At 49.1% G+C, this 12550-nt stretch overlaps 1 protein-coding gene across 3 annotated transcripts in view; it reads right to left on the bottom strand.

Annotated features, from left to right (window-relative positions):
• Positions 1-12550, bottom strand: part of Cdh23 (cadherin related 23) — a 379482-nt gene that overhangs the window by 28369 nt on the left and 338563 nt on the right. For all 3 annotated transcript variants that reach the window (XM_052744906.1, XM_052744904.1, XM_052744905.1), the window contains 3 exons: positions 3952-4173; positions 3508-3627; positions 2529-2709 (listed from right to left, as the gene is read on the bottom strand). In XM_052744906.1, the coding sequence (XP_052600866.1) occupies positions 2529-2709; positions 3508-3627; positions 3952-4173 (523 nt within the window). The remainder of the gene's footprint in view (positions 1-2528; positions 2710-3507; positions 3628-3951; positions 4174-12550) is intronic.

The following is a 12550-nucleotide window of genomic DNA, read 5'->3' as shown; positions in this document are numbered from 1 at the left end:
GCCACAACAGCGCCCATGCCCACCTACAGCTGGGATTTCCTGTCAGCTCTTCCAGGCCCGGGCTCCCTGGTTCCACCCTCCCTCCCTAAGGCTGAGGAAGCGGTAGAAGCAGGATTTCCTGTGCTCTAGGCTCCAAGGTCTCCAAAGAACGGGGATTCCCTCTCTTGGGGTTTCCCAACCTTGTTGATACCCCGATATGTCCTGGCAAATGGCTTCCTTCCATACTGGCAGAGGCAGGGAAGACCTGATCACCCTGAAAGGTTTGGGGGAGCAGACCTGGAGTAGCAGTGGGACTCTGGCTAGACTCCTCCAGTTACATATTAGTCTCCTCAGCAACTTGCCCTGGCCAGAGCTCCTGACACCCCACACCTCCTCATTCCCATTTGGAGACAGGAGGCCACAACCTTCTACCCAGTTGTGTCTGGGCTATAGCCTGCTTCTTAGCAAGCCTTGCCTCAATTGTTCCATCTGGAAACTGGGCTCACAGGCAGGAGTCCTCTCCAGTTGGGTTTGGCAACAAAGCAACTCTTAATATAAGAGGGGGATCCTTAAAGGGAGGCCAGGTGCTGTCTGGGGGACTGAGATCTTGCAAGGAAGACAGAGAGGTGGGCAAGGGATCCCAGGATGGCTTGGCCGAAAGGGGTAGCCAGGAGGTCCTGAGGAGGAGGAAGGGTTGGTGGTCAAAGCTCCAGCAGGGATGGCATGTTTCCTAATTCCTTTTCCACAAGAATTGCTGGGTATGGCAAGTGCAAAGGTCCTGAAGTCTGAGCACCCCTGAAGCTCAAGGAATTTCGAAAAGACCGTGCGTGTCTAGTGGGAATCTGAATAAGAGAACAAGGGGGAAGAGATGATTTTTTCGTATGGCTTTGAGGGCCATTGAAAGGTCTTGGCATTTCCTGAGTAAGGTAGACACCATGGGGGCTTTGAACATGGGAGGAACACGACTTGACAGAGGTTTTAAGGAGTTCACTGTGGTTCCTGTGCTTGGGGCATTTTGGAATGAAAGCAGGGAGGTCATGTGAGAGCCTGGCACAAACGCTTGGGCTGGAGATTGAGTAGGTGACTGGGTGGGTGGGAGCAGGCCCTGCAAACTCAGGCTGCAGCGGCCTTTGTGCGGAGTGGCCTGGGTGTGCCCGTTTGTCTACTGTCGAAGAATAGTTTGAGCTGCAGTCCGTATCTGCTTTTCTGTTTCCAAGATGAATCCCAGGGGAGTGGGGGTGGGGTGGGGGGGGTGTTGGAGGATGAGAGAGAGAGAGAGAGAGAGAGAGAGAGAGGGAGGGAGAGAGAGAGAGAGAGAGTATGTGTAAGCCTGAATCAAGTCATGTCTTGCTCAAAGCATCATGGTGTTTGCCTCACTCAGTAAATACCAAGTCCTCTTGATGGCAATATCTCTGTCTCCTCCTCTTCTTGCTCAAGTTCACATACACACACCAGACACTCTGCCATTATCCTACCAGGAACGCTTGGACCTCAGGGTGTTTGTGCTCGCTCTTCTTTCTGAAAGTCTATTCCCCACCTGTCCACTCGGCTCAGTTCTCGTCTGTGTCCCCTGGCACGTGACCAGCACACAGTAGGCCCTTATGAACAATCATGGAATAATCAATTAGAAAGCAGGATGTTTTACACACATTTGATATCTGCTTTGGTCCTTGAGAATGGGGAGGCCTGGCACCCCAGGGCCCATGTGGGTGACTAGAGGCTGCCACAGTCTCTGCCGCTTCCCCGTGATGGCCTTTTGAAGGTCCCTCTTCCCATGGTGTCTTTTTTTTTTTTTTGGTTTTTCGAGACAGGGTTTCTCTGTGTAGCTTTGCGCCTTTTCCTGGAACTCACTCTGTAGCCCAGGCTGGCCTCGAACTCACAGAGATCCGCCTGGCTCTGCCTCCCGAGTGCTGGGATTAAAGGCGTGCGCCACCACCGCCCGGCTCCATGGTGTCTTTTGATGGATTCCCTGAACCCTTGAAATTCTTGCTCACAAAATGTCTTGAGAGAACGTCTTCTTCCAGCCTCCGGCTCTGAGCCAGGTCGGCAGTCATGACAGCTGTGTAGGCTTTTTGTTTTTCATGGTTATTTTATTTTATTTAAAGATAGCTTCTCACCGAGTAACCTTGGCTGGCCTTAAACTCATAGAGATTCACCTGCCTCTACCTTCTGAGTGCTGGAATTAAAAGCATGGGTCACCATGCCCAGCTGTGTAGGCTTTTGTTGGGTGACACTGAGGTATTCAGAGGAGCCCAAAGCTCCCCAAATGTACACCCTGGGTCCTGAGGTCCTGAGGTGCATGTGGTGATGAGGCTTGCCTTCCTCCACTGGGATGTTTCCTACCCATGCCTAGAGAGAGTTATGACTTGGCCTGTGTTCCCGATGCCATGGCATTCTCCCCATACCCCTGTGATAAAGGCATGTGGAACTGAGGTCCAGGGAGGGCAGGGTCACACAGTGGTTGGTGTGTGGTGGCCTCCCTCACCCCAGTCCTGAGCAGGTGAAGAGAGCTCATGCCCATCACACTGCCCAATGCAGGCCCCACTTACCCAGTGGGTCTCCATCCACAACACTGTACTCCACTTGCCCATTGGGACCCGAGTCCCGGTCGTGGGCCAGGAATGTCCACACTCTGGGCCCTGGCTGGCCCTCGGTGACGTCAAATGGTCCTTCATAGTCTCGAGGGAAAGTGGGCACGTTGTCATTGATGTCTTTCACATTCACAAGCACCTGAGACAGTGAACAGCTTAGCTAGGATTAGCCCCAGGTGTCCGGGGAACCTCAGCAACTGCACCGTCTGGTGCTGATATCCATGTGCTAAGGTGAGCATCTAAGCTGTACATGTGTGTGAGCTCTGGTCCAGGTTCCCCCACTACACACCTGTGTGTGTGTTTCTGGGAATTGAACTCATGACCTTGTAAATGATAGGCAAGTATTCTACCACTGACCTTCACCCCAACCCTGTTTTTTTTTTTGCGGTTTTTTTTTTTTTTTTTTTTGGACACAGGGTTTTGACCTTGTAATTCTCCTGTCTCTACTTTCTGTGTGTCTGTGTCTTTATGGACATAACCGATTAGCACTGTCACCATGGCCGACTCATCCCTGTACTCTGGGCATCTCGTGTGCTCCCATTCGCTCCTCCTGTATCCTGAAACATAGCTTTCATTCATGAGGAAACAGGCGCTCAGGGAGGTCATGTGATTTGTCCAGGTTCGCACAGCCAGGAAGTGGAAGAGCAGGGATCTGAATCACTGTTAGGTTGACCAGAGGGCATGCTTTTTCCCATGAAGGAGGGTGGGGCATGCAGGTGTTTTCACTCATCTGCTAGACACAGTCACAGAGAAGTTCAGTGACTGTCTCCAAGTAACACAGCAAGTCTGGAGGGGCTGCTGAGCTGGACAAGAGCCCTTGCATGCAGGCATTTCCTCCCAACAGGCATTTCTTCTCCTTCCTCTTCCATCATGGAGCCTCCTGGGGCCTCTTTGTTCTCCCCCACTTCCACATTGGGGATGTATCCCACCTACGTACCGTGGTAGTAGAGGTGAGGCGGTGGGACAAGATGGGACACTGGTCCGTGGCAGTGACAGTCAGGGTGTAGCGGCCATGACTGATCTCATAGTCTAGCTCCTTGGCAGCAGTAATGACACCCTGGGGAACACAGGAAGTACAAGGGGAGAGGATGATGAGTGACGGCCCTAGGTCAGTCTATGATTATACCAAATAGACCCTGACATCCTAACCACAATTGCTGAATCTATACCTATAACAGACATCACTAATCAATCACAGCACTACTGAAGACCGATAGGTCCTATCCACTAAAGCTTTCCACCCCATCACCCCCTGTCACTGGGCACTCCAATTTCCTTCTAGGCTCTATGTTTGCTCCTTATGCCCTATGATATCACCAAGCTTCCTACTAAGCCCTGGAGAGACTTTGCCCCCTCCTGGATCCCACCCCCAGCTGCTGACCGTGTGCCTGTTGATTCGGAAGGTATTGATGATGTTGCCTGCCACAATGGCATAGGTGACAGTGCCATTCGGTCCCTCATCCAGGTCCAGCGCCTGGATGGTAATAAGACTGGCGTTGACTGTATCCGGGCCCTCATCCAGCACCACCTCATAGTGTGGCTGCTGGAACACAGGAGCATTATCATTCTCATCCACGATAGTCACGTACACGTGGGTGGTGGCCTGGAAAGAAGAACATGATCAGGTGCCTTGGTCATGGGGGCCAGAGAGGATAAAGGTGGATCCAGATGGCTGTTTTTCTGGATTAAATGCACTCAGTGTGATCCATTACAGGATCCAATATAGGGAAGAAAAGAGGAGAGAATGGGTTGAGGAGGAAGCCACAGGCTGATAGGAGAAAGTGCAAAGGTTTTGTAAAAACCAAGCCAGGTAACTGTTTAGGGCCAGATTGGCACGTATATCACCATTTCCATGTCTATGCTCATGGCAGACATCACCAATCGATCATAGCACTGCTGAGGCCAGAAGCAAGCTTGGAATTCTTGTCAACACAGTGACCCAGTGATTAAAACTAGCACATAGAACTAGGCATGGTGGCATATACCTGTAATTCCAACACTTGGGAGACAGAGGCAAGAGGATTATTACAAGTTCAAGGCCAGCCTAGCCTTTACAGTAAGACTGAGGTCAATCATGGCTGCATGATGATACTCTGTTTCAAAGAAATCAGCCCCCAGAAACCCTTCAGACATATGGGGTGGACTTCAGCAGCCTCCCCAATTTAGAGCATTGTCTGTAATCTTCCCGACCAGATTACAAGAGGCAAGAACATGAGGTCTTCAGCCCACTTTGTAAATAAAAAATACACATTTCTAGTACTTTAAAGAGGTAGGACTTCAGGCTTGGGCAATCTCATGGTTAGAATCTGTTGACCTCTGAAAAGTCAAACCCACAGGACATGCCTTCATTGTAAGAAGTCTCTGTGGTCCTGTGGTTGGCTATCTCTAGCTGATGTTTGGCCCATCAGACCATGAATCATACTCAGCCAATCACAACTCAGTGGTCAGCACTCAAGAACGTATTGCAGATGGCTGACTGGCTCTACACACAGAGGGGACATTGCAGATAGCCTCCGTGTGTGTGTGTGTGTGTGTGTGTGTGTGTGTGTGTGTGTGTGTGTGTGCTGATCCATGTTCCTTAACTCATCCCCCTTCTCTGCCTTCCACTCAGGAGGCTGCTCCACTGGACCACCCTGCCTGGGACCCCTTGTTGTCTGGCTTCCAGAATTGGCCGGTGGGAGTTCCTGGCAGGAGTCGGGGGAAGGCGAGGTGGGTAGGCTTCTTTTACCCCTCCACTCCTCACGGCAGTTCTGCCCCCATTGTGTGTCTCCTGCTGGGGACCCTCTCCAAGCTCTAGCGCTTGCTGGGATCCTATAGTGTCATCTCCTTTGTGATGGTTAATATTGATCTTGGTTTTAGTTGGGTTTCTGTTACTGCGACTGAACAACTTGGAAAGGAAAGGGTTTATTTGGTTTACATTTCCCCATCATAATCACTGAGGGGAAGTCAGGGCAGGAACTCAAATGTGGTAATATATTTTGCTGAAAACACCTCTTTGCCTTTGAAGAGACTGAAACCTTGTTGGATCTTGCAGCCAAGTTCATAACATTCCTTGAGATCATATAAGACTATGTAGTTAAAGCCGGGTGGCGGTGGTGCATGCCTTTAATCCCAGCACTCGGGAGGCAGAGGCAGGCGGATCTCTGTGAGTTCGAGGCCAGACTGGTGTATACAGCGAGTTCCAGGACAGGCACCAAAACTATACAGAGAAACCCTGTCTCAAAAAAACCTAAAAAAAAAAAAGACTATACAGTTAGCCTGCTGTTCTACTGTGCACTCAGCTTGTTTAAGTCTAATCTGCCTTTAAGAGAACAACATAGGGCTGGAGAGTGGCTCAGCGGTTAAGAGCACTGGCTGCTCTTCCAGAGGTCTTGAGTTCAATTCCCAGCAACCACATGGTGGCTCACAACCATCTGTAATGAGATCTGGTGTCCTCTTCTGGCCTGCAGGCATACATGCAGACAGAACACTGTATACATAAGTAAATAAATAATTCTGAGAGAGAGAGAGAGAGAGAGAGAGAGAGAGAGAGAGAGAGAGAGAGAGAGAGAGAGAACAGCATAACCAGTCTTACTATGCCTTGGATTGTGCTCCTGCGACCATCTTTTACAATCTAATGTATAGCTTTACTCTTAAGCTATGTACTCTTCCATGCCCCTGACCCAGAATAATACCTGCGTGTATGTGTGTGTTGTGGTAATCATTTGCTGAAAACAGCCAACAGGTTAAAAGCAACCTTAAATAACAAATATCCCATAAATGTTGGAAGCAGCATGTGGGTATAGGTTGATAACATTCATGTGGTTTTGAGTGCTGCTCTGGGTCTCTGAAGTGACCGTTTCCCTTGAAAAGCTCTGTTACAGATCTCTGTAAAGACTCTCTCGTTTCCACACCATGTCTTCTGTGCTCTTCAATAAAAACAGAGCAAACCCCTTTGTTAGGGAGAGACACAGAGAGAGACACAGATCTCCTTCTCTCTCTTACACACACACACACACACACACACACACACACACACACACACACACACACACACACACACCAGGCAGTCACAGACAGTCAAGACGTAAGACACACAGGCACAACAGATAGGTAACAGGGACTGGCCAGACACACACCAGACAGACAGCAGACAGGCCAACAACCACAACTACAGACAGCCAGAAAGCACACAGAGAGAAGTGGAGAATTCAAACTTGGTCAACTTCCTTTTCGGCCCTTATTGTGATATAGACACACTGGGCCACTCCCTCTGAGGTTTCTTTAAGCAGTGTACCCAATCAGGAACCTGGAGACAGGAACTGAAGCAGAGACCATGGAGGAACGCTGCTTACTGGCTTGATCAGTTTACTTTCTTGTATAGCCCAGGCCCACCTGCCCAAGGAAGGTACCCTCCCACCCCCATAGGCTGGGTTCTCTCATATCAATCATTAATCAAGAAATTGCCCCCCCAGACTTGCCCACAGGCAGTGTGACGTAGGCAATCCCTCAACTGAGGTTGCTTCTTCCCGATGACTCTAGCCTGTGTCGGGTTGACAGAAAACTAACCAGCACAATCGTCAACCTGAAAGACTCTAGACTCACCTAGGAGATGGACTTCTGGGTGTGTCCATGAGTTTCTATATTGGATTGAGATGGAAGGGCCCACTCTAACTGTGGGCAGTGCCGTGAGCTGGGATCCTGGACTGACTAATAGAGAGAAAGGGGGCTGAGCATCAGCATCCATCTCTCTCTGCTTCCGGACTGTGGATACAATAGGAGCAACTGCCTTAAATCTACTGTTGTGACTTCCCTGTCATAAAGGGCTGTATCCTGGGATGGTACCAAATAAGCCCTTCCTTATTCCTTCAGTTGCTCTTACCAGGCATCTTGTTACAGCAACAAGGACCGTCACTAACACATCCCTCTTCCCCATGGTTAATGCTGGTGATGTCTTGCTGTGGCCGCTGGTCTCTATGAGCTTGGCTCATCCCCTCTACAGAGTCCTTCCATTAAGCCTCGGGGTCAAGCCTTATCTGCATATACTACGATTTCTGCAGCGACCCTGGCTAAAGCAAACCCTGTCGCTGGTTTGGATATGAAATGTCTCCACAGGTTCCTATGTTGAAGGCTTGGTCCTCAGCTGACCACACCATTTTTTTGAAGATGATAGGAACTTTGAGATGTGGGGCCAAGCTGGAAAAAGTGGGTTACTAGGGGGCATGTCCTTGGTGATTATACCTGGTTCCCAGTCCCTTCCTCGCTTATTGCTTCCTGTCCACTATGAGGTGAGGAACCTCCACCACATACTCCTACCACCATGATGTTCTGCTTGAGTACACGGGACCAAGAAAACACGGACATGAGCCTCTAAAATAGTCAAAGTACACCATTTCTTCTTTAAGCTGTTCTCTCAGGGGTGTGTGTGTGTGTGTGTGTGTGTGTGTGTGTGTGTGTGTGTATGCACATGCATGCATATGCATGTTCAAGGGTGTGTGGAGGGAGAAGTCCCCAATAATTCTCCATATTAATTATTTTTTTAGCACTAAAACTAAATATTTATTTAGTTAGTTTTTCAAGACAGAATTTTCCTGTGTAGCCTTGGCTGTCCTGGAACTCGCTCTATAGATCAGGCTGGCCTCAAACTCAGAGGTCCTCCTGCTTCTGCCTCCTGAGTGCTGGGATTAAAGACATGCACCACCACCGCTCTGCAGTGATTTGGGTCTTAATTGAAATACACAATTAGCAATAAATTACCAAAAGTTGGATGAATTTATAAGTTAATTGTACAATACGAAGCAGATACCTTTTAGTCGTTACTTCTTGTGCATTTAGATATTTAAAATATAGATGCCTGGGGCTCTTAACCACTGAGCCATTGCTCAAGCCCCTCCACCTTATTTTTTGAGGTATGGCCTCTCATTAAACCTGGAGCTTACCAATTAGGGCAAAGAGCCCCAAGGATCGTCTTGTCTCTATGTCCCCAGTGCTGGGATTACCTGTACCAGGTTTTTTCTTTTGGGCCACCAATCCAGCTCCCAAATCATGGTATGGAGACTTATTATTAGTTTTGAATGCTTGGCCTTATCTTAGCTATTTTCTGGCTAGCTCTTATAATTTAACCTGTTTCTCTTTATCTATGTTTTGCCTTGGGGCTTTTTACCTTTTCTCACTTTCTTGCTGTCTGTCTGTCTGTCTGTCTGTCTGACGGCTGCCTGGATTCTGGCCCGGGGTGTGTCCATGTGTCCCTCATTCTCTCCTCCTCTCTCCTCCTCCTCCTCCTTCTTCCTCTCAAGCCTCGATTTCTCCTCCTATTTATTTATTCTCTCTGCCCGTCAGCCCCACCTAGCCTTTCTCCTGCCTAGCTATTGACCATTTAGCTCTTCATTAGACCAATCAGATGCCTTAGGCAGGCAAGATGAACCATATGCAACACATCTTTACATAATTAAACACCCATTCTTACATCACTAAACAAAAGCAACACACCTTTACACAGTTAAAGTAATACGCTGTAGCATGAACAAATGTAGCATGTCTTTGCCTAGTTAAAAATAGTATTCTACGACAATTGTAGGTACAGGCCACCAGCACATCCTACTTCTTATGGGGACCCATTCAGGTCCTCGTGCTTGTGTGGCAAGCGCTTTACCAACTGCGCCATCTGCCCAGCCCTCCCTCGGGTTTTTTGGTCTCAGCTATACAAAAGTGACAAATGAACTATCATTAGGGGCGACTGTGAAATCCCGAGGCCAGAAGAACCTCAGACAATGGCTGGGTGAGAGGATGTGAGCAGACCATTGTCAAGGATGAATGGAAAACAGATGGTATGAAAAGTGCAATCTACACAACATGGCTACAGACTTTTTCCTCAGTGCTCTCTGGCCCTGGAGTTACCTGCACAGTGTTGGAGAGATGGAAAGGGCCTCTGAACCCGAGAAGGTTGTCACTGCCCCAGAGGAGGTGATAACTCTTAGGATCTTAGCTCTGAGTCTTGGAGACAGGGGCTTTGAAGACTGTTTTCAAAGCCTTGAGAAGGAGCTGTGTGATATTGAGTAAGCGGCATCTCCTCTCTGCATGTTTTCTGTCTGTTAATAATGGACCTGCCTTGATCTCTAATATTCCTTCTAGTTCAGACATTCTGGGGTTCTGTCCTGTTGGGAGCAGTCACATGGACTGAACCCCACTGTTAGGAACACACTATTTTGGATCATAGAGTCCCCCAGGAATCTTTAGTAATGTAGCAAGGTGACAGCGAGATGGCTCAACCGATAAAGGCACTTGTCACCAAACCTATGACCTGAGTTCAATCCCTGGGACCTACATGGTGGCAGGAGAGAACCAACCTCTGCCAGTTGTCTTCTGACCTCCATGGTGTGCCATGCAAGAGACTACATACACACAAATATACATACACAATAAATAAATACGCGTAAAATGGTAGTTGGCATGCAAGGAGGAGAAGGCATTGGGCTAACATTTCTCACTGGCATGGAGAAGGGCCTCGCACTGCGTCTGGAACAGACTGGACACTAGAACAGCCCCAGTGTCTCTTCCAGGCAGGAAATGCCTTCAAAATCTCTCCTATGCCCTTTGTGGTTCAGGCGCATTTTACATCTTTCTCCATAATGCGTTGTGCTATGTGATGCCACAAGGATGGTCAAGGAAAGCCAACTTGTTTCCCTTGTGTTCTGCATGGTCCTGATTTTAGCTGTGAATGCTCACCTTCCTACCCTAGACGCTCAGAGCCCTACCCTGCCCCAGGCCCCACAGCCATCACCAAGAGACAAGAGCACTAGCTGGAAGGGAGGGCTGGAGTCCGGCCTCCTTGTGGCCACTGTCCCAGACACCCCTCGAAGACTCCCTGGAAGTGAGTCTGAGCATAACTCAGGCTGCTGGAGCTGTAGGGTGGAGGGCTGGAACAGAGCTGCCCCCTCTGCAGCCCCGATCGCTCTGATTTCTTTGGCTTCTGAGCTGAGGAGGAAGTTATACCTCCATGAACTTCAGGAGGGTTTGAGGGTGCTGGGTCAGGCCCACAACTTGGGCAATGCTTGTGTCTTCCTGTGATGCAACCCTAAGATGTTCAGGGCTGGGGTGTGTATCAGGGGGAGGTAGGGGAAGAGTGGGGGAGGTGTTCTGCTCTTCCCTGGAAGGGCCCCACCTCTGCAGAGGATGGCTGGGGTGGGAAGAGGGTCTAGTGTCTACCTCATCTCTGTTGTTTTGATTACCCTCTGGCCAAAGAGAATACATGTTCTATCACCAAGAAGGACCCAGAGCTGTTTGACCAGATGGGGTCCCAAGGTCAGGTTCACATCAGGGACTTGACTTGCGTCTTGGCAGCTTCTGGGGTTCTCACACCAGGGCTTTTTGTAAGCTTTAGGCACACCGAGCCTGCTTAAGGTCACCTAATAATACCAGGACACACTCTCCTTCCTCGGAGGCAGCCTTCCTTACCCAGTAGCCCAAGTGGAAGTGCCCATAGAGCCTGTGACCCACAGCCATAGCACCCACAATTCATGGCTACAAGTCTGTCCCACCACCCTGATCCCTGACACTGTACTTGGTCTGTCCTCTGTCCTTCTGTGAGGGACCACTAGGAGTTCGACATTCTCCTTGGCACTGACCACAGTCACCCCATGTTGGTCACATCTACCACTATTCAGGCAGTGCTTACATTCAGCTCTGTCACCCAGGTGGCAGTAGACAGTCTTTTCATGCCTGTCCTGTATAAGGGACTCAGTCACAGTGGAAGGCTGGGCCTGGTTGGACAAGCCTACAATCTCAGATACTTGAGAGGTTGTGATCACAAGTTCAAGGTTATCCTGTGCAACTTATTGAGAAGTTGGAAGAAAGTCAGAAAGGAAGAAAGAAAGAAAGAAAGAAAGAAAGAAAGAAAGAAAGAAAGAAAGAAAGAAAGAAAGGAAGGAAGAAAGAAAGAAAGAAAGAAAGGAAGAAAGAAAGAATACAGTGATACAGTTTAGTGACAGTATTTGCTCAGTGTGTGTGAAGTCCTGGGTCCAATGCCCAGCACTGAAGATAAGTTGAACAAGAGACTCACTGGGGTTTGGGAAACCCCTCAGTTGGTAGAGTACTTGCCTAAAATGCATGAATCCCCATGTCTGACTCAAAGCACAGGGCATGATGGTACATGCCTGTAATCCCAGCACTCAGGAGGCAGAGGTAGAAGACTTAGGAGTTCATAGGAAGGTCCAGGCTATTCTGAGCTCATGAGACCTTGTATATATGTAAAAAAAAAAAAAAAAAATCACTGGTGGGAGGCTGTGGTCCTCAAAACTCAGTCAGGTTTGGGAGGATGAGAGAACCCAGGTAATCAACTGGTTGGTAACTCAGATCTGGTGTTGTGGCTGAAGGAAGTGCTGACAGATAGAGTCGGGGTGGGCCCTCCAAGGTCAGGCTAGGAAAGAACAGAGCTAAGCAAGCTCTAAGTGATGACAAGAACATGGGTGAGTTTAGAGGCGAGATGCCCATGAGGGCCAGGAGGGCAGCACAGGAGTGAACCTGCACAGTGGGCATGGCAGTGCACGCCTGCAATCCCAGCATGCAGTAGGCTGAGGTAGGAGAATCTTGAGGCCAGCCTGAGCTACACGGCAACACCCTGCCTTAAAGAGCTAAAACACTAAAGACCACAAACACACCCCTACCCAAACAAAACAATACAAACCAAGCAAAAACAAACAACCACATGTAAATGAACAAAACAAAACAAAACAGAGTGAAGTGAGCCTATAGATAACTGGGCACCCGTGGGCAAAGGCCTGGGGAATAGAGACTGAGAGGATTCCATGGGGGCATACCAACAGATGTGACGGTGTGTCCTGAGGTTGGGACGTGTCCATTCTTTGTCCCTGTTTCAAGTGTTTGCATGCAGGCACGGGGGTACCAGGGAGTCTCAGCTACAGTGCGCACAAGTGCAGAGTGGATCAAGCTCCCCCTCACTTGCTACACTCATTGTGGACATCAGATTTCACTTACTTATCCAT

The sequence above is a fragment of the Peromyscus californicus genome, unplaced genomic scaffold, assembly GCF_007827085.1.
Source record: "Peromyscus californicus insignis strain IS unplaced genomic scaffold, ASM782708v3 Scaffold_19__1_contigs__length_69161282, whole genome shotgun sequence".
Taxonomy (NCBI): Eukaryota; Metazoa; Chordata; class Mammalia; order Rodentia; family Cricetidae; genus Peromyscus; species Peromyscus californicus.
The sequence above is the reverse complement of the archived record's forward strand: the minus strand, read 5'-3'. Positions and strand labels throughout refer to the sequence as shown.